We start from the raw sequence: 23,010 nt of genomic DNA, 5'->3' as shown, positions 1-23,010 counted from the left end.
TACCTATAAAAGACATTTTTAGATTGTGGCTTTCCAGTGCGAAGAGCTCCTTTATTTCTATTTGTAAAATATGTAGACATCCCTTACCACTTAAAGGAAAACTGTTGTCTGTCCTACTTTGTACAGCTTTTTAGAGGTTTCTCCTTCTTGCTTTAGTTAAGTCCCCAGGACCAGACTTGGCTCGTAACACATAGTGCAAGAAAACTGATGTGGTCTGTACAATGCTAGTCTCCCAGCCTACTGTTCATTTCAGGAAGAACCAGAAATAAGTAGTATGGAGGACAGAATCTCTTATTCTTAGAAAAGCTGTAAGGAGACCTCTTTGACTTACATGAAAACAAAACCTCTTATCTAGCATCTTTTATTTTCAGCAGAACCTGTATCTTTCAGTGATTCTCTGATAACAGAAGGTGATGCCTACAGATATTGTTGCCATTCAGTATTCTTTCACCTGCTTGTAATAGATCTCTGTAATAGTCAGAAAGGGAAGTGGAATAAAATGTGGGTAATGGCAGGGATACTCAGAGTTATACGACTCTGGAGCCACATTTGCAGTCACTATTAACCTAAAGAACTACATGAGTCCTGTATGACTGGTAGAATTTAGTATAATGGCACATTCATATAGAGAAATTAGAAGTTTTAAAGAGCCAGCAATTAAACATAAAGAGACCCATGTGACTAGGAGCTGTGGTGTGAACATCACTGCTTTAGAGAAATGGAAAACATCTAAGGTTAGAGCATCCAAACTAAAAGAGTGCTTTTATTTGTCTTAACTAGTATTTCCTTTTGGCATGGAAGCCTATAGAATGGACTTGTATACATAATTTGGTAGAGTGTGCTTTGACATTTGAAAGATGATCACATTTAGTGAGTAAAACCCAAGATAGCATATCCCACTCATCAATTATTGTTTATCCAAGTTGGTTAATTGGGATTGTGTTTAGACTTCAGGGTAAGCTCTAGTCTTACCAAAGGAACCACCTGTCATTATGCAATTGTAACCAGTTTGTCAAAGATGTAACTCAACAGACAGACCAATATTTAAATGGCATTTTTTTTCCTCTCCAGTTACATATAAACATACTCTGTTGAATATCATTTTTCATCCCTTGACCGCATGTTTGGAAGATTTCTTAGCTTACCAATAACGTTTCTGGATATTAAGGAGTTCGGTTTGGGTAGGATGTGGTAGGTGAGACAAGCACTGCTCCTTCTGGCAGCACCTAGAAAAGAAGCTAGGCTGATTGCAAAAATCACATGTTTGAAAGCACCATTAAGCTATCAGAGCAAAAATAACTAGAGAGACCAAATTTCCAGAGCAAGGAGAACCTTTCAACACTGAGCTATCAGGAACCATGATTTATTTGCTGACTCTGAGAGTGGGCTGAGGAGTAAGCCTTTGCCTAGACAGAGAGCTGCTGCTTGGAGAAAGAGAAATCAGCAAAGCTTTCAGCAGTTGTGTTGGATGAAGTGAGAAATGGAGACTTCAGGGGCCTCAAGTAAGTGGCCACTTTTTTCTCAGAAGAGACTTGGTGAATTCTGACACTTTGCAGAAGGCTAAAGAACCAGGTCAAAGGCTTCCAAAAAGCACAGTGAAAGTCCCCATAGTTTCACAGTGCTTGGGAAACTAGAGAGAGAAACTGACAACAGGCAAGAGATGCCCTAGGGGGAGTGCTGAGTTGACACTGAGAAACTAAAAAGCCGTTTTTCACCTGGAGGTATTCACAGAGTCTCCCTGTGGCTAGAAGTCTGAATATCAAGGTTTTGCCAAACAGAAGGTGGCAACTGGCAGGCATAACACTCAGCAGAGATTCAGGTTTTCATGCATAGTTGGAATGACAGTTTTGGAGTCCAAAGGAGATTCAAACTCATGACTGGTCTCCCTCTAAAGACTTGTCAGATGCTGAGGCTGTGTCAGGTATAATGTTAAAGAAGTATAGTGGAATGTCTTAATAATATCCACTTTTTCAGGGCTGAGAAGCAAAGACCAGTCAGGCTGTTGGTTGAAAACACAGAGGGCCATACCAGATAACACAGGTAGACTTAGAATCTTAGTTGGCTAGGGCTACGCATAAGAAATACCATAGACTGGGTAGCTTAAGCAACAAAAATTTATTTTCTCACAGGTCTGGAGTCTGCATGTCCAAGATCAAGGTGCTGGCAAGGTTGGCTTCTCCAAAGCCTCTCTCCTTAGCTTGTAGACAGCGGCCCTCTTGCTGCTTCTTTGCATGGTCTTTCCTCTGGGCGGGAGCTTTTCTGGTATCTCCTCTTTTTCTTACAAAGACACCAGTTACATTGGATTAGCACCCTATCTTATGGGTTTCCTTTTAAATTAATCACTTCTGTAAAGGCCCCATCTCAAATAATTACGTTCTGAGCTACTTGGGAGTAAGGGCCTCAGTATATGAATATTGGAGAAACACAGTTCAGCCAGTGACACTGAATTGTACCAACAATTCCAGACCAGCTCTGTCCCAGATCAATCTCTGACTTGATTGAAGAGTGAGTCCCTACCCCTCACCTTACCTGCCATTTGCCTCACATAAAAAGGGGGCACCTGTCTGCTGGAAGGTATCATCTGGAGCTTTTACAGTGGCTCGACATTAAAAAAAAAAAAAAAAAAAAGATCGGCCAGGCGCTGTGGCTCACGCCTTGTAATCCCAGCACTTTGGGAGGCCGAGGTGGGCAGATCACAAGGTCAGGAGATTGAGACTATCCTGGCTAACATGGTGAAACCCTGTCTCTACTAAAAATACAAAAAATCAGCCGGGCGTGGTGGCGGGCGCCTGTAGTCCCAGCTACTGGGGAGGCTGAGGCAGGAGAATGGCGTGAACCCAGGAGGCGGAGCTTGAAGTGAGCCAAGATCGTGCCACTGCACTCCAGCCTGGGTGACAGAGCGAGACTCCCTCTCAAAAAAAAAAAAAAAAAAAAAAAAAAAAAAAAAAAAAAAAAAAAAAATCTTCATATTCGGAGTAATGAACCTCATTTCTATTTCAGGCATGTTTAAGTGCAATGAAGACTTGTTCTCATTATGACCCATTTCACTCATGAGCATTCTTCCAAACCAGAGCTTCTCAAACATTAATGTACACATAAATGAATTGGGAATCTTACCAAAATGAGCACTATGATGTACGTGTCTGTGGTAAGCCTGAGATACTGCATTTCTAACAGGCTTCTAGAGAATGGTCTGGAGACCATCCTCCTGACCAGCTGTTGACCAGCAGGTGATGAGTATGCACACTAAAATTTAAGGAACCTTTCCTAAAAATGTCTAAGGGCCTTCTAGCTCTGATAATCTGTTAACTTTTTTTGTGTGTCCTTTTCAAAGGGAACCATATTTGATGGCTTGAACATGGCACAATATGTTTTAAGACTCCTCATAGGACTTAGAGCTAGTTTGTGAGGCTCATTCTTACCAAAAAGTAATCTCATTTATTTTATAGCAATAGTTATTTACTTTAACTTTGGCTGCACATTAGAATCAGGTGGAGTATTCGCCTTAAAAATACTGATGCTTGGGTCCTTCCTTTGAACATTCTGATTTAATTATTCTGGGGTGTGACCTGTGAATTGGCATTTAAAACAAACACAAAACCAAAAACATGTTACAGGTGATTCTACTGTGTTGTCAAGATTAACAACAACTGTTTTAGTGTAGCACATTTTAAAAAATATTTTTACTAAAATAGTAGTGGGCTTGCTTTGGCCCACTCACCTTAGTTACAAAGCCTGTTTCTGGTAAAAAAAAATCAGCATATGGTAATAATAGCCCACTTTCAAAAGAATTAATATTTACCCATTGTTAATATTTGAAGGAATATTTCTCAGAATTTTTTCAATCCGTTGAAGCTGGGTAGTTTTCACTTCTTATAGACTAGAAATGTGATTCCATTTTGCCAGTCCTCTCCAATTCCTATTGTCTCAAACACCCAGCCCACTCCTTTCATTAATTTTACCTACCTGGAGCCTGTGGGCATGTGAGTTTGTAACACTACGTTTACGATACTGATTTGTGAAATAGTAAGCTAGAAATTCCAAATGTTGAAGAAGAAATGTTAAATGTACTTCCCAGGAATATTTCGGATATAATTTTCATATTGCCTAGTTTTTTTTTTTTAGATTAACTGAGAGATTCCTTCCATCTCTAAGATTCTGTGGCCTAAATCCTTTAGGTTTGTACATGCATCATTTTCTCCATGCAAGATTAAAATTAAACAACTAGAAAACCGTTATCTAAGACTAGCTGATAGATTTTAGAAAACTGAAGATTCTTAGCAATTATTATTAGATGTTTGACTCTTACCATGCCATTGTTATTGCATATCGACGAAATATACCTTGTCTTCTTAATCTCTTACTCTCTGAGATTGCCAGTGCTTATAATAGTGGCTGAATCATAATATGTGCTTGATACATGTTTGCTGGCCTTAAAATAGTAAATGAAGATTTAATGTTAGCTATTTTGCTTTATTTTCTCATAACCATATACTAAATAAATCCAAAATTTCATTAGAACAAATCTGGAGGCATTACATTACCCAACTTCAAACTATACTATAAGGCTATGGCCACCAAAACAGCATGGTACTGGTATAAAAATAGGCACATAGACCCATGGAACAGAATAGAGAACCCAGAAATAAAGTCAAATACTTACAGCCAACTGATCTTCAACAAAGCAAGCAAAAGTAGGGAAACATAAAGTAGGGAAAGGACACTCGATTCAACAAATGGTGCTGGGACAATTGGCAAGTCACATGTAAAAGAATGAAACTGAATCCTTATCTCTGACCTCATACACAAATCGACTCAAGATGGATCAAAGACTTAAATCTAAGACCTGGAATCATAAAAATTCTAGAAGATAACATTAGAAAAACCCTTCTAGACATTGACTTAGGCAAAGAATTCATGACCAAGAACCCAAAAGCAAATGCAACAAAAACAAAGATAAATAGATGGGATTTAATTAAACTAAAGAGCTTCTTCACAGCAAAAGAAATAATCAGCAGAGCAAGTAGACAACTCACAGGGTGGGAGGAAATCTTTGCAAACTATGCATCTGACAAAGGGATAATATTTAGAATTTACAAGGAACTGAAGTCAGCAAGAAGAAAACAAATAGTTCCATCAAAAAGTGGGCTAAGGACGTAAACAAACAATTCTCAAAAGAAATATAAATGGCCAACAAGCCTATGATAAAATGCTCAACATCACTAATTATCAGGAAAATGCAAATCCAAACTACAATGTGATATCACCTTACTCCTTCAGGAATGGCCACAATTAAAAAATTAAAAAAAAAAGAGATGTTGGTGTGGATGTGGTGAAAAGAGAACACTTTTACACTGCTGGTGAGAATGTAAACTAGTACAACCACTATGGAAAACAGTGCAGAGATTCCTTAACAAACTAAAAGTTGATCTACCATTTGATCCAGCAATCCCACTACTGGGTATCTACCCAGAGGAAAAGGAGTCATATGAAAAAGACACTTGCACAGGCATGTTTATAGCAGCACAATTCATAATTGCAAAAATATAGAACCAGCCCAAATGCCCATCAATCAATGAGTAGATAAAGGAAATGTGGTCAGCCATAAAAAGAAATCAAATAATGGCATTCACAGCAACATGGATGGAGGTGCAGACCATTATTCTAAGCGAAGTAACTCAGGAATGGAAAACCAAATGTAGTATTTCTCACTTGTAAATGGGAGCTAAGCTATGAGCACACAAAGGCATAAGAAAGATAAGTAGATTTTGGGGACTTGGGGAAGGGTGGGAGTGGGGTGAGGGATTAAAGGCTACACATCGGACACACTGTACACTGCTCAGGTAATGAGTGTGCCAAAATCTCAGCAATCACCACTAAAGAAATTATCCATGTAACCAAACACCACATGTTCTTCCAAAACCTATTAAAATGAAAAAGAAAGGAGCATCTAAGTTATTCTGACTGTCAAAACAAATGTAAACATCCAAATTTTAGTGTCTTAGCACAATGGAAGTTTATTTCTTGATTATTACGGTAGGTGGAATTCTAAGATCATTCCCAAAATTACCACTCCATGGTGTAGCATCCCTGCATAATCCTCAATACTGTGATATGATAGCATTTACTCTCATGATTAGGTCATATTATATAGCCTAGTTGAAAGAGAGATCATCTGAGGAAAGCCTGACCTAATCAGGTAATCCTTTAAAAGAGAGTGAGTTCTTCCTAAAAGCAGAAGTTAGAGAAGATTTGACGCCAAGGAGATTCTCTATTGCTGAATTTAATGGAGGAGGGAGCATGGCAAGGGCTGCTAGTGTGTGGCCCCAGGAGTTTAGAGCATCCTCCTGTGAACAGCCATCAAGAAAATGAGGGCCACAGTTCAAGCGTTGCAAGAAACTAAATTCTGAGAACAGCCTGAGGGAGCTTTGAAGCACATCTTTCTCCAGTGAAGCCTCTAAATGAGGACACAGCCAGCTGACACCTTGATTTCAGCCTCGTGAGATTCGAGTGGAGAATCCAGCCATATCATGCCTGGACTTCTAACCTACAGAGCCGTGAACAAATAAATGGATGTTGTTTTAAGCAGCTAAGTTTGTGGTAATTTGTTACACACCAGTAGAAAACACAATTATTTAACAGTCTACTACCAGTAGTGATGGTTGGCAGATGGCTTTCTTTCATGTGGTCATTTTGGGACTCAGGTGCAGCTCAGCCACCATGTAAAGACTGGTATCCTCTATGTATGGCCATTGGAAGAAGAATGAGACAGTGGAGAGAGTGTACTATATTCACTTTTGCAAAATCCAGCAAACATCATTTGCATGTACATTTCATTGGTGAGAACTAGCTGCGTGGCTGCACCTGGGATCAAGGGTTCCTAGGATATGGAATCCTGGTTGAGCAGCTTCCTTCCAGAAAATTCATACTGTGAAGCGGGGCAAAACATTTCTGTTGTAGTCAAATTTTAATGTTTAATTATTAAGGCACTTACGTGTCTCCTTCCAAGTAGAACAAGTAAATGTGATGATATATTCTAATTTGAGATACATGGAGAATTAGAGTAACATTTTTTTTTTTTTCTTTTAAAGAAATGAGACACATTCATTATCAGAGACATTTCCAGGTGTGACAGTTTTCTAGGAAGAGCATCTGGGCTGTATCCCTGCCGAGGGGTGTTCCTCCACTATAACCAATGTCTTTCCCTCTGCCTGCCAGCTGAGACTGTCCAGAGGGAGGATGCTTCTCCCTCTCCTACCAATGAGCAGATGCACTTGCATGAGGTCCAGGTGCTGCCAGCCTAGTGTGCAGACTCAGGACAGCATGGCCTTTTCCTTCTCTGGGTCTGGATCTCCAACAGACTCCTAGCATTTCAGGCAGCCCCATTGCCTGATTTTCAGCTACTCACCTACAAAAAATGGAGCAGTCCTCGCTCTCCTCCCACACTCAGGACAGCAATGCCCATGCTCATTGTGACAAGGTTGACTAGTCTGAGGAGTATGTCTTGCATAAATATGAGCATTAAAGTCCGTGTTCAGCTGCTGTATTGGTAGGTGAAGCAGCCTCTTTTTGGGAACAATTAAGATATGTGAAGTAGTCTATTGGAATTCCATGAAAGAGTGAGAATAACCCACCGTATGCTACCTGGTTTTGTTTTTAAGATAAATTTAGTTTAATTTTGAACTTCTGGGATTCATATAGAAGGAAATTTGTTTTAGATGAACCTTAGAAAATATTCAAGATGGAATAGGAAACATGATTTTCTACATGATCACTACCATTAATTGGTCTGCCTTGCTTTATTTGACATCATAAAAGTCTAGACAAAAGGAAGCTGTAAGAATGTTTTAAATTTGTAGTCAGGATGAAATTCTTATGTTCCAAGAAGGGACAGGGAGGGGAATAGTGAAGAAAAATAGAGAGAAGAACTGCTGATAAGACCAAAAAAGGGAAAATGAATTCCTAAGGAAGGCTTGAAATTCTCAGGAGGCATGACATTGTCGGTGAACCAGAATATTCCAAATGCTACAGTGACAGCTGTTGCTTCATCCCTTCCTCACCAAGAGGTCTCATCTAAATCTGTTCAGGCCTTAGTATTTTTTAGTGACATATTCCTTTTTCTCTCTCTTCCTCCCTGTCTCACGGTCCTCCTCTCATCCTCTGCCTTCCACTCCTTCTTTCTTTCCTCCCCTTCTTTCTTTCCTCCCCTCTTTCCTCTTCATTTTCTCTCTTCCCCCCTCCATTTCTTTCTCACACACTTTGTTCTTCTCTCTCTGGGTCAGGTACTGTTTGCAGTGCTGGAAAGGATAGAATACAACAACCTCTAGGGTCTGTTCACCCCATGTTAAATAACTGACACAAAAGCTGAAAGGCAACTGGCATGAAGCGGTTCAATAATTTTCCCAAGGTGACTCGGGAAGAGTCGGGATGTGTCAAGGGCTCTGATCATGCCACTCCACTATTCAATGCCTTCCCTGATATCCTATTGCCTGGAATATTTCAGTGGAATAAAACTCCACTTCTATAACATGGGAGACAGCCCTCTACAGTAAATGGCCCCAATTCCCCAAACGTATGTAACTCTTGCCATTTCCTGCAGGGCCCCAATAGCATCAACAGAATACTTACTATTTCCTGAACACAACTGAGCTCTGGTTTATGTTTGTTTGTTCATTTTTGTTTTTGCATCTTGATGATTACACTTATTGAAAGAGTTGGAGGAAAAAGTGCCATTTAGCTTAAGAAGTCATGAGTTATCTGCAAATCAATTCATTTCCAGAGTGGAAAAATCCTCAGAATTATTTCTTAATATCAAAATGTATGCAGATTTCTCTTTCAAATGCTTTGTACTTTTAAAGAGGCAATTGTACAAAGTCTCCTATTTTCCATACAGGACAAATTCTTTGTGTCAGCCAACTTTCAGTAGAGGGACAACCAGGACAACACCATCTCCCTGGATAATGAGCATTGGAATACTCAGTTTCATTGATTTACACATCCCTTCTTATGTTTATTCATCAATTTCTATAGTAGCCACAGTTTCTTCTACATCTCCCAACATCATATTTAAATGTTGATCAGAAGCATGTAATCTGCCATGAAGCCGTCAGTCATTTCCCATTTTCATGTAAATTTGCTCATCTAGTCTGAGCCTGGTAAGATCCAGGGGCTCCTCTGTGGTTTTGATAGTTTGTTGCTGGCCCACACAATCTGCCATGTTTCAAATCCTGCACCCTTCCCCCTGAACTCTTACAACTCTATGACAGACGCTTGTTACATAAAACTCTGCTTGTTTTATCATATCCTTCCTTGCCTAAAACTCCTACTCATCCTTCAAAACCCAGACCACCTCTTTTGTGAAGCCTTTCCTGAAACTCACAGGATAAACTATTCTTCATTCTAAATGCCCATAGGAAAATGCCCATATTTCTATTATAGCACTTATTGCATTGTGCTAAATTATTCACACATGTGTCTCACTCACTAGCCTCTGAAGTCTCAGCAAGAAACACTGGGGCATTATTCACTGGCAAATCCAGTGCTTGCTACCTAGCTTGTGTTCACTGCAATGGAGGGTATATTTTACATAAGAAAAGCATCACTGATATAACCTGTGTACCATAACGTCAGCAATAGGATAAAGAATATTGTCAAAAATTTTCTACCTTTGTCCAATATTAAAACACATACTTTTGTATTAATATTTATGACCCAAATCAAATACTTTATACAACTCTATGTATATTGACCCTCTTACCAATTTCTGACTTTTTATTTGTAAATTTAAGTGTATATCTTTGGAAAATGTTATCTGGCTGTCAATTTAAAAAAAATTAATGTATATAATAATACACATATGTACATTATATGGTGCATGTTGTGAGTATTATATGTATAGCACTTTATACTAATATGTATATATGTAGTATAATAAACTATACATTTATCACACAGAGTTCGAGGGAGAAACCATATTTATACATACTATATATAATCCATGCACACACACTACATTGTCGACCACCACTATTTGTATATAGTTTCCTTGTCCTTTGAGACCAGCTGATGACTTTCAGATAATGAGACTGAATGGTAATGTGGGCAAAAAATGTTAATGCAGCTACCAAACTGCTAATGCTCTTAGCCAGCAAGTGCTCTGTCATGCAGTCCTGAGATGCAGAGTTGTGTGTGTTCTACAAATTGTGTTTACTCCATTGGGATCTCTCATGTCGTTTATTTTGTGCTTGGGTGAACAATTTTGAGTTATAATGACTGACAAATTGTGCAAGCGATAGTGCTGGATCTGTCATAAAGAAACAAAAAGCATTAAGCTAGAAGTTCACATGCACATTTTATTATAGCTTGCTGCTTTTTTCAAGGAACTGGCAACTGTGTTCAAGATTAGCAGGCCATGAGGAGCTGATTCAAGTCTTTTAATATTATTAGGGGTATTAGAAGCATCCCTTCAATCTGGGAGGATTGACTTGGTATGGTCAGGTATGTCAAGACTTAAGGGATTTGAAGAGAAGTATGCATAAAGGGATTTTGTTAAAATGATCCCTTAAAATGTTGATCCTTTAAGTGTTTTAGGCTGTTGCTCCCTGATTCTTCCCCTCCAATCTTCTTTCTCTCCAAGTAGACAGGATGTGCTTGTATATTGCTTTATATTCATTTAACTTGTCTAACTCATCTTTATTTCAAATTAAGACATACTAGATATAAGTTTCTTGTTTTTTTCTTACATTCCCTATCTTTTTCTGAAGCAAGAAAGGTAATCACAATTTTTTTTTTTTTATTTGAAATGTGTTTTCTTAAGAGAACCATAGAGTCAGTAGCTATACATTGGAAGCAGAATATCTGGGGGCATGGAGGAGCGCCAAGAGTTTGAAAGGTTCCCAGGTGATTCTAATGTACAGCCAGGATTGAAAATTACCACTTAGTTGAAGATACATGTCTCTTGATTATATAAGGAGTTAGTGTTTCAGCTAGAACACCTTTTTGGAAAGCTTGCCCAGATAACCGGTTCTTTTACATTATTCCCCCTCCCACAATTGAGAATTACTTTTCTAGTAAATTCAGATGATGGTATCTGTTAATTTGGCCCAGTATTCACAAGTGGGAAAGATATCCTATAAGAATCATGAGTGTGGGCGCTCATTCAGAGAATCATTTTTTAATTAAAAGAATTGACACAATTGTACATACTTATGAGGCACATAATGACATTGCAATACATGTAATGTACTGTGATCAGATCATGGTAATTAGCATATCCATAATTTCAAACATTTATCATTTCTTTGTATTGGGAACACTCATTGTGCATGCATGGAATTGCTTTCTCTATACCAGCTCTTTCCTTTCTGTGAATGTTGAATGAAGATTGCCTTTTTAGAAGATTAAAGCCATCTGCCTAAGTTCCGGATATATCTGTATTAGATAAAGAGATGGAGTGAGGATCCAGGCAGCTCTGTCCAGGAAGTTCAGGAACTGTAACAGCACAGCTTCATTGCACTGCCACAGGTGTTGCACACAGGTGAATTCATTAATGATTAACCACAGAGTCTGAATTGACGCGAGATGAAGGAAATTGAAACCCAGCACCTGTGCGAGGCTTCTGCACTAGTTTCTACTCCAAAGTCTTACAGAAAATGTTTTTCTCCACAGGTTCGAACCAGTGTCCTACCAGAACATAAGGATCCCCCACCAGAAGTTGGGGTAAGTGTTTCTTATGTTTCCAGAATGCACACATATCGCTTCTAAATTAATCATTTGGATTTTCTCTGGCCTCCTGCTTGGTGACTGACAAATAAAATTGAATTACACTAACAGGGTGTGGCTCTTCGAGGAGGCACTATCACATATTTGCTGAATTGCATGGAATTCATTTTTTTGTTGTTTCCTGAAAATCATCCTCAAGTGAATGCATATCTAGTTCAGCTGGCTAGAGATGAGCCTAGACTTTGCCCTGCAGGTAGTTGAACTGTGATTCAGAGCCAAGATTCCTGGACCAACAGGAGGCGAGGGAAATTACAGATGTGATCTCTACCGCTTCAGGAAGGAGGAAGAGAACCAGCCATAGGATTGTGGTATTTTCTGTTTCCTGCCACTTAAACACTGTAATGAAGGTCAAAAGAGAGGCAGCCACCACTGTTCAGTCCAATGTTGGAAAATCCTGCTGAGGTTTTCTTGCTGCACTGAACTATTACCTCTCTAGCATTCGGAATTTAGAAGAACAAGAAGGTACTGGGTGCTTTCTGCTTAGACATGGCTAGAGTAGGTGGTGGCAGCTCCTAAAAGATGTAGCCCCACAGGCTGAATCCCTGTGATCTGTGTGTTCAGAGAGGAGGAAAAAGACCAGAAGTTAATTAGGTCTAAGAAGCCCTGGGGCTGAGCCAACTGGAAGAGCTATTTGAAATACCCTGAAATCCTACACGTACTTGACAACCTTCTTCCAGTCAGTGTGCAGGGCACCGTACTAGGTACCATTAATTTTCTCATTGAACACAGCCGCTTGCTCAAACCTGCCAAGGAAGGACTCCAAAAATATGCACCAAAGTTTGACTCGACTGAGCAGAATGTCAGTTATCTCTGCAGCTGTTAGTGAAGAAGCAGAGGGAAAAGGGCGATGTCTTGCTTTCTCATGCCTAACACAAGCCTCTCGTCTCTTCCTCGGGACTGGTTGAGTAACTGCTTTGACTTGAGGGAATCCTTGCAGTTTTTCTGCCTGTCCCTTCAACCTCTTGTGCCACTCACTTCCACCACCAATCTCTGTGCTGACTACACAAACCTTCATTTAGTTCCTCCAGTGTGTCCAGAAAGTTCTCCCCAGCTTCAGGCCTCCACAGACACAGGCAGATGGCCCTCTGTCAGCCTGGGCTGCTGCACTTCATGGGGAGAGGGCTCCCTTCCACAGCTCAGGGACCAGCTCACATGTTTCCACTACTACCACCCTGGGGCCCTGCTTCCAGCTGGACCCTCCATCCTAAATGCATGCTCTCATCACACCCATGGCACTGCTTCATAAAATGTGAGACTTTTTAAACTATTAATATGGGTAATACATTATTCTATCAAGGTGTTCCATTTATTTATCAAGGTTCAAGGAAGCTTAGCTGGTTTAACTTTTTTCTCCTGTGTTCACTGCCTGCCCCGACCCCACTCCATCACTGCTCTTGTGTTGAATCCCCCTTGCTTGAAGCTTTAATGATATTTTGGCCCAATCGTGTAGATTTCTCCAAATTTTTTACTCTCACTCATGTTCTTGGGAATCCATCTTAATTATTTCAAACCTTGAGTCTCTTTTCTAATTTTATTTTCTTCTACCTCCTCCCACCATTTTCCCCTACAGGCTAGACTTTCTGTGACTCTAATAACGTGCAGTGGGGAGCAAGCCTAATGTGAGACCCACACATGTCCTGCCCTTTCTTCTTTTGATTCCTCAGTTGTGGCAGCAAAGAGGAAGGAGTAGGGAGACAGAGGTTTATTCTGGGCTTGCCCCTGGTGAAGGTGAGGTTTTCTTACTGCTAGACTTGATGCTTCTCAGGCAATGCCTGCCTGTTAGAGTCCTCTATGTGGCAGATACTGATTTGCTGGCTCTCTGATGGGCACAGGTATAGATATTTCTGGGGACCTTGTCAGGTTCTCCCCATAGCATAATTGCCTACCATGGGGGACCTGGCTCTGGGCCCACTTCCTCCACTGCCCACCCCCATTCCACAACCTCTTGTTGTGAGATCTGCCATTCAAGCACATGGCTCCAGGTCAGCCACTTTCTGTGCTGTCCAAATACATGACACTCACATGTACTTGCCATCCCACATGGAAGAAATGCAAGCTGTTCCATTGTGTGGTTTCCTCTTTCGGCTCAGCCATCTCTCTGCTGATCCTTTCTACGAGCGCCAGCAGCTTCAGGCACTGGATCATATTCAATGATTCTCAAAGGAGAGACAATCAGTTCCCAGTGGAGGTAAACATGGTTTAGACACCTCTAGGCTTTATAAGTGACTTTTGGCACCAGACCCTCTTGGCTTCAGCTTTGGGGATAAAGATATTTTCCTGGGGGATGATTAAGAGAGAAATTAGCCACATCTCTGAAATCAGACACCTTCCTAAATGCTGACCTCTCCTCTCTTCTAGCCCTAGCTTTATATTAACTGGGTATATTGTGGCTACTTATAGACCAGCGTCTCTATACTGGCCCTCATCAAGCATGTTAATGAGATTGCTGGCCTCAAACACTGAAGGTTCTTTGAACATACAATGGTGTACATTTATTGCATTGTGTCTTCATCTTTGAAAAAACTCGGCTGTAATTCCTGGACTAAAAGAGAAATCTCAGTTGGTATCCTGTGACATGCCTATTTTTGCAATTAGAAATGTACCCTAAGGCAAGTAACGTGACAAACTGGCTTAAAACTAATTAATGGGTTTGTTTTTCTTATGTTATAGAAGTCTTGGGAAAATTGTCCAGGGCTTCAGCTACTCCAAAGTGACTTGAAGCAACCAGACTCTATCCATCTTCCTGGTCCTTCTTTCTTAGAGAATTGTACAGACTGGCCATGGTACCCCAGGTAGCACATTCTGGGTTGAGTGAAAAATAAACGGCAAAAAGCTCAGCTGGCCTATTCCTTCAATTCTGGAAAACAATAACTTCCTGGGAAATTTCATTTTGTATACTGTCACTTACATAGTATTGGGAAGACCTAAGTCCTTAGCTAGAAGAGAATCTGGGTACAATTCTCATTTAGACAAAACTGAGGTGCTATTAGCAATGAAGAATGGGCAGAAAGCATGTTAGAAATGCAATTAGTCATGTCTCCACACTCTTGCTAGATGTACTCCATGAGTGCAAAGTCTCTATTTCTAATATTCCTGGCTTTGTGCTTGGAAGCTAGCAAATCTATGATCTATGTATTGAATAAATCAAAAAGCATACCATGATTTTATTTTGCCAACCATTTTATGTATTGTTAGAACCACCGGAAATAAATGGGTGGGGGAGTCTAGAAATGACTGTAATTATACCATAAAAAATCTAACAACTTTTGTGACCCATCAGAACTCAAAATGGCCAGTAAGATTTCAGAACTAAATTTCAAGCACAGTAAGAATAAGTCTAAAGAGGAACAATTTAGCATGCATTGACTTCCTAACACCCTCAGATTACATGTTATTTTGGAGAGAGAAGTTAACATATGTTGACTACCTGTGAAGTACCACTTGTTAATACACATCCTATCAGCGAATCCTCAAAATATTTCCTTGGACACCGCAAAACAGGTCGGAGAGTTTAAGGTCTTGGCCAAGGACATAGAGCCAGTAATGGCTGTGTCATTACAACATACAAGGGCTTTACTCTTCAAGTACTCTAATTTTTTTTAAAGGAGTTTAGATTTTTTATTGTAATCTTTCAAATATGTTAGGTGTGTTTCTGTGCATTCTCAAACAGAATTTAGTGGATGCACCCAAATATTTTCTTGATGACTTAGTCAAGCAAATGCTAATATGTGCTCTTAGACCTTTTGAGGTATATTCACAAGTAAAGATAAAATTCTGTAATAAATGACTTTACCTTAAAGTGCTTTTTAATGTTTCTTTTGGGCTATTCATCAACTTTTAATAGACTTCTTCCCAATTATTTTTTCTTTTTGATGTATTTTTCAATGTTAATAGTTCACTTAGTCTTTTTCTCTTCCTATGGGGTAGGAAATAAATAATATAATCATACCTGTTATGGTTTACAGAAGAAAAAAGTACCTGGGCTATGAAAAGGCCTGCCTGTAAGTTATGTGTAAGAGATGTTGTATATCAGTCTTATGATACAAACTTCAACTTTTCAAAGACCTTTTAAAACTTATACCATAGTTCCTGTGTGTTGTTTTATGATGATAGGTCAAAATATTATTGATATATTCATTTAACCTCTAAACCAGCAGTGTTCAATGGATATAATGTATGTCACAAAATGCATGCCATATATGTAATTTTAAATTTTCAAGCAGCTGTGTTTTTAAAAAGTAGAAAGAAACAGGCTGAATTAATTTTAATATATTTTATTTTAACCTAGTATATACAAAATATTATTCCAAAGTTTAATCAATACAATGAATTATATATTCATATTTCTTTTTTCATACTAAGCATTCTAAATTCAGTGTGTATTTTATACTGAGTGTACATCTCAACTTGGAGTAGCCACATTTTACGTGCTAAAGCCAGTGGCTACCCATCGGGTAGCACAGCTCTGGAGAGTAGTTGAATAAATTTGAGGAGCTCCATGAAAATTGTAATATAGAAAAAAACCTGTGCTTTGAATATAGGCTTTGTGAGAAGAACATGAATGATGGAGGTTTGGCCAGCTGTGGCCATATGTATGGTGTTGTACCTTCTCTGACCCCCTTAAAGGTGACTGGGGAGCCACAAAGGACCTGCCGCATGGAGATGTCAAATCCTAGTGAACAGTCTGGATATCTGTGACTTGCTCAGAGTGGCTGCAGGGGCTGGTGGGATACACTATTCATGTGGACACTCACTGTAGAGAGAGGCCAGGGATTCTGACAGATGCACCACTTTTTTTCACCCTGTTTGATAGTACTCTCCAGCCAGGTGAGAGTGATTGAAATCATGCAGCAAACAATTTAATGATTATCTGCTTTGGGGTTCTTGCACCAGAATAACTGAGTGTTGCGTTTTCATGAGCAGGCAAGAAAGGTTAGAGCTGCATGTTGTGCAACCCGAGAGTCTGTCAGAAGGAAAGGGAATTGCCACCTGTCCTAGAAATGAGGCGCAGCATGATGGGGATGAAAGAATGCTGGACAGAGAAGCAAAAAACCTGGGTTCTAACTTGCCTTCTAAAGATTAACTAGTTCTGTGACAGGTGTAAGCCAGTTTACTCTTAGAGGCCCCGGTTCCTTTATCTACAGACTATCAGGGCCTTAATCCTTACGGTTCTTTAAACATCCTATGTAATCTAATACTACTTATAGCTATAAGGGGCTATAGGTAACATTTTCTCAACAATAATATTCATAACTATATAGTACCTTTTGGCCTTTGTATCTTTTTTCATCTTTTTTTCTAAAATTTCTTCTAAGTTATATTTCCCCCAAATCTAATATTTATTTTTCTTTTTGTAATGCAGACATTTCTCATAGACTTTTTAAAAAAATACGTTGCCTTTTCCCAAAAGTGTTTAAGCTGCACATTAGATACTTTTAAGGCATCTGACTTCTGGTTGTATGATCTTAATCACTATGCAAAGTTCTATTTATGGGAGATGTTTTATTTTCCTGGCTAGGTGCTTTCTTTGCCTGGATTACTTTAATTTTCTCATAGCAATAACTATGAGAAAGGTAAGTTATCATATGCATTTTTTTTCAGCAACTAAGGCCTAGAGTAGTGGAGCAACTTGTTCAAGACCGCAGACTTCATAAGAGAGAAGACAGGGAAATAAGAAGTGACAATGCTTAGCAGTAGATGGTGAGCCTGGGGGCTGGAAGAAGTAATTTAATTGTCCAGATTTTCATTTTTGGACAGAATAACTGATTTAGAGCCACACTTCAGACCTCTGAGCTCCAACTCGAGTGAAGCTTTCCCTTTTTTGTTTTTATTTTCCCCTGACAGAAACAGCACCAAAGGAGATTCAGAAAACACTGTCCCTTGAATTATATTTAAAATATTAAAAAAATAGATAAATTATCTTAAATTATATGATTATAATGACAGTGATAGCAAAGATACAATAGCTCTATATTAAATTATTCTTTTACATTAGCATCATGTGCTATAGAATAGAGAAGACTCTTTTCTCATTCATTCTTTTACAATGTGTTCAGCAAGTATTCACATAGATTAAAGATTTATTTTCTAACTTCGGGGGTGGGAGAATCCTTCTTTTATTTATACTGAGGTGAAGAAAACAAAAAACCGCCCCGAAAGTAAATGTATAGGCAATCCCATTGTTTGTTGTTGAAGTATAAAACAATTGTCTTCACATTTTTTGATTTTATTAATGTAGTTTATACAACACGCAGTCCTGATACACAGTTATTTTTAGGATTAAAAAAAGGATAGCATTGGTACCCAAATAATACCTCCTCTTGTTTGACAAGTTTACAAAATGTAATGGTATGATGCCATTGTTATCCAGATTGATTTTTAACAGATTTTATTATTTGTGAGCATTTTCATTATCCTTTGAGATCAAGCAAGTGGCTGACAGTTGTAATGGATAAACCTGACTCATGAGCATTGTTCTTGGCACACTGTATGCACTCACAGTGCAGCCCTCTGTTCCAGACACTGGGCTCAGCTAGGAGATGGACAAGCCAAGGTTCTGCTTCCACAGGAGCTCCTGGTCTGGTGAACAGGAGAAACATTCAATGGCTTGCGGTGATAAATTTTACTTGCAGCTGTGCCTTATGGTGAGTCCATAGTTTATGTCTGAAAATAGCAATTCCACCTGTCTCTAGCTGCTACATTCCACTGTGGGGTGTTTGCTACTTTTATTGCCAAAAAGACTGCAATAATCTCATGACATGTGTAGCCAGCTTTATCAATTCTAAAACCATCCATACCTCCAAAATCTTAAAAAGCAAATAGAAAATAATTTGCAATTTTGGAGTTTCATAAAATTTATGATTGCTTAAAAGTTTTCTTTGAGTGTGAATAATGAGTGGGAATTTAATTTAAAAGCTATGATTATCAGTGAAAGAGAAAGTGAGATCGACATCTCTTTAAAATACAAAATGCTAAAAAATTCGCTACAGCAGTATACAATTTGTATACTATAAAATTGTTTTGATTTTCCACATTTCAGTGAACAGTAGTTTATAAATAGCTGCAAAAGTAGCTTTTCTCCTATATGTAATAGAATCACTTACTTCAAGGCTAGTGTCTATGCCATTTGTTCATTCATTCATTCATTGTCAGTAAATATGTACCAGATACCTACTGTGTGCTATGCAGCGGGGGGTTATCAGCAAACAAAAGAAAGCTCTTTGTAGAGCTTCAATTCTCAATTATTTTTTGGAGAGGTGCAAAATAAATATATAATATGTCAGGTGATCGTAATTGTCAATAGAGAAAAATAAAACAGGAATAGAGAATAGTGGAGTGTGTATGTGGGAGGGGAGTGTGCTTTCGTATAGAGATGTCTTAGAAAGCATCTCTGATGAGGTGACATAAATACTTTTATTCAGGAGGATCTCTCCGAGTCTCTGTCTGCCCCTGGCTGAAAAGTCACCCTAATTTCTGCATGCTTTGCTGATACAGCTCACAAACTTCCTTCTTTATCTTGATTCACTCTACTTCATCATTCATGGACCTATCATCAGAGCTTGTTTCCACAAATCTATTTTTTGCTTAATGTTCCTCACCTAATAATTTGGTCTCAGATTTTTCAGGCTTTGGTGACTTTGTGTGTAAACCAGCTCTTTGAATTTTAAGTCAATTAATTGGGTTTATCATTAGCAATATATGGGTATCTCCTTCAGAGCCGAGTTGCCTTGCCTTGCCTCGCCTCGCCTCACCTCTCCTCCCCTCTCCTCTTCTCTCCTCTCCTTTCCTTTCTTTTTTCAGAAGTGAGGTCTCATCTGTCTCCTGGGCTGGAGTGCAGTGATGCAATCTTAGCTCACTGCAGCCTTGAACTCCTGGCCTCAAGCAATCCTCCTGCCTCAGCCTCCAGGGTCACTGGGATTATAGGCATGACAGGTGTGAGCCACCATGACCAGGGTGTTTTACCAAATGTTTGGTTTTAAGCCTTTTAGGACCAGCTCATCTAAGTTAAAGATTTTAAAAGAGGGAGAAAAATTCCGACTTCAAGCTTTTCTTTCCTCTGCCTAGCAATCTCTGAGTGTGTATAAAATAATTTCCTATTTACCTCTAAAAAGATGCCATTACCCTCAAATTCTTTATCCAGCCTCTCATTCTAGTGCAGCTCGGCAGCAGACTTATGATGAGAGACTGTTCTGGAAGAAGTAGCATTGACTTATTGTGGAGTATTTACATTTCGTTAGGCCGCAGTGGCATAAGAAATAACATGGGTTTGATGTTTTCATATTTACTCCCTGACCTTAAGGGAAGAATGAGAGCTCTTTTTCGTGTTATTTATCGTGTAATATTGTGACTTTTAAGTCAGAAGTAGCCAGGGATATTAGAAAGAGATGATAGGTTTTTTATCCTGGGAAGGAAAAAAAACCAATTTGGAGTTTTATTCTTTCCATTGAGTCAAAAAGAGTAGAAAGCAGATATTCATAGGTCATCAACACCTAATATAATAGGCTAAAAAAGCAATTTAAAAAAATGTAACTGAATAAGTGCCATTCTCTTTCGTGTATTAGAATGAAATTGTCCCATGCTAGTAAAGAAATAACAAAGGAAAAATTCTTTTAAACACTGCTGTGACGGGGGAAAAATATAACATTTCTATTTATAACTTGTACAAAGTCCCACATAAAAATAGCTCCAACTAACAGATTTGCTCATATCTGGAATACAAAGTTGTTGCTGCCAGTGATTTGAGGAATTCTAATAAGAGGAACAACAGCATTGGTAAATATGGAAAACATATCATCTTTTATTTTCCTTCAGTTTTCACATGCAGAGAAAATTATAGTTAGTGAAACAATTCTGGGTGCTGTATTTTACCTCTTTTTATTTTCTAGCCTGTTCATCTCTTTTCTTTTAGGGAAAATGATACATTTTTCACCCTTTAATCCTTCCTACCCCATGAGGTAGATATATTATTGATAATTTTATCTCTGTTACTGAAACATTTGTCAGGCTAATAGATTTAATATTTTATTCTTCTAAAGACTAATTTTGTTTGATTGATGTGACAGCAAAAATATTAAAGAACCTCAGGTTAATGAAACCATTCTTTCTGTTATTTTCAGCGAAGTTTCTTGGGCTATGCCAGTTTTAAAGTGGGAGAGCTGCTGAAATCAAAGGAGCAATTGCTGGTCCTGAGCCTGAGGTGGGTCTCTTTGTTTGTAGAAATACTGTTAAAGTTAATAACAAGTGATATTTATTGGTGACCAGTGTGTTTGAAAGTCACAATTCTTGCAGATGTTAGATGTCAGCTCTCAAATAACTAATGTTCTCCACTGCAACAAGTTATAGTGAAACAGCAGTTATTCAAATTCACATTGAAGTTCATGTTTCAGGTTGTGAAATGTTATTAGCCCTTATAGGAAAAAAAACAATGTTACATTATCATTAAAGTGATGAAATTCTTTGAAAGTAAGAAAGTAAATATAAATTATGATCATGTTATTAAATATTTTTTCTCTGACTTATCAAAATGTTACTTTTTAATCAAATAACTTCCCAGATTTGAAATATGTTAGAGGCAATATTGTAGTTTTATGATAATAGAGAGTAAGCTGATTATTCTTTTTTCAGCCTATTTTGGTGCTGTACTATTAAACCACTTATCAGTTAAAACACATTCTTTCTTTACACAGACAATAGATCGTAGCTAATTCTGAGTACAGTTTGCTTTGAAATAGAAGATGAGACAACAGTCTTTAGGAAGTCACACTATTTTAATTACTAAGAAGAGCGTTAAATAAAATAAATTTTTCTTTTTAAATTCAAAGTAAATTTGAAAACACATAAATTTTGAAACAATTGTTTTCTAATCATGTAGTAACTTTCATAATTATGCATACATTGGGGATACTGCCTTGCACTATTTTTATGGTATAAATGAATATAAAAATTGCATAGAATACCATTTGTAAATCTTAAGACTCTCTTATTTTGATGAAACACGGAGACCACTTTCAAGGACCTGGACAATGTCTTAAGTTTGTCCCCTTCCAGCAAGGACCCACTTATAACCAACAATTTATTTCAGTACAGATATGATGGCTTATGCTAGCAGCTCTACACCAGGATATATCTTTTTCTGATTTTTTCTAATCCTTACAGCTCCTCATTTTGATTTGATAAGATAATATCATTTAAACTATGTAATACTTCAAGCAGAGAAATAAGTTGTGGATTCTAATGAGGCTGCCGTCTGCTCTAGCTTTCTTTAGGTTATGTCTCTTAAACATCTGGTGTTGGTGTTGGTGTTATATTTTGTATGGGAAAACATATAAAAATCTTTATAGTTTTATGATATTATTACCAATACAATTTTGCTGCTGTTATTGTTTTCAGTTTGAGGTGTAAAGGGTCAGCTAAAAAGGCTGGCTATCATTGTCACAGATAACCTAGAAAATATCATCATTCTAGCCTGACTATTGAATCTGACCCATATGCCCCCGGATTCATAACATAAGATATTAAACATTGAGTTGTCTTAGGACTACTAGCAGATCACTTGTTTTCTAGATTAGATACATAGCATGTTCTTCTTCATCTTACTGACTCACAAGCCCCAATATTCATTATAACATAACAGTCATTAACATCAGGAGCATACTACACAGTAGTGCAACATTTAGACATTGGTGTGAAACAGAAATCAGGGGACAAGAATTTCTTAGTAAAATTAAAATTAGTGAACACACAGTTCCTCAGAGAGAGGACAAGAACCGAAGGGTCAAGTTTAGGGTATTACCCTTGAAAGAGAAAAGAAATACATACATTTCATATTTAGATGAAAGCAAGATGAATTTCTTCACTTTTGATTTTAATACCCCTGATTCCTAGTCATTTGATCTTGATTATATAAAACAAATTCAACAACGAAGAATTGACTTTTCTAGAAAAAATAATGTTAGAAAACCAATTCTGAAATGGCTAGGATATTATTTTTCCCAGTTTTGTGCTTTGCCAAATTTGTGGTTTTCTCTCCCTATGAACCAGACAGATTATAGATTTATCATAGCCTCTTGATTTCTGGTAGATGGCTTTTTAAAAAAATTCTGATGTAATTTATTTTCTTTCCACTGATTCTGTCTCTTAAGTATGAGTTAGAAGAGCCTTAGGTCAGCCTTAAGAAGCATTTTTGTTTTGTTTTGTATTTTAAAATATTCCTTTGCACTGATTATTTCT

At 38.2% G+C, this 23,010-nt stretch overlaps 1 protein-coding gene and 1 pseudogene across 13 annotated transcripts in view; one reads left to right on the top strand and one right to left on the bottom strand.

Moving 5' to 3' along the window:
- The window catches only part of INPP4B (inositol polyphosphate-4-phosphatase type II B), an 849,925-nt gene that overhangs the window by 533,666 nt on the left and 293,249 nt on the right, over positions 1-23,010 (top strand). For all 13 annotated transcript variants that reach the window (XM_063637640.1, XM_055276001.2, XM_063637634.1 and 10 more), the window contains 2 exons: positions 11,668-11,718; positions 20,898-20,977. In XM_063637640.1, the coding sequence (XP_063493710.1) occupies positions 11,668-11,718; positions 20,898-20,977 (131 nt within the window). The remainder of the gene's footprint in view (positions 1-11,667; positions 11,719-20,897; positions 20,978-23,010) is intronic.
- LOC134736420 (U6 snRNA-associated Sm-like protein LSm3) lies at positions 8,805-9,356 on the bottom strand (annotated as a pseudogene).

Source organism: Symphalangus syndactylus, chromosome 4, assembly GCF_028878055.3.
Source record: "Symphalangus syndactylus isolate Jambi chromosome 4, NHGRI_mSymSyn1-v2.1_pri, whole genome shotgun sequence".
Lineage (NCBI taxonomy): Eukaryota > Metazoa > Chordata > Mammalia > Primates > Hylobatidae > Symphalangus > Symphalangus syndactylus.
The sequence above is the reverse complement of the archived record's forward strand: the minus strand, read 5'-3'. Positions and strand labels throughout refer to the sequence as shown.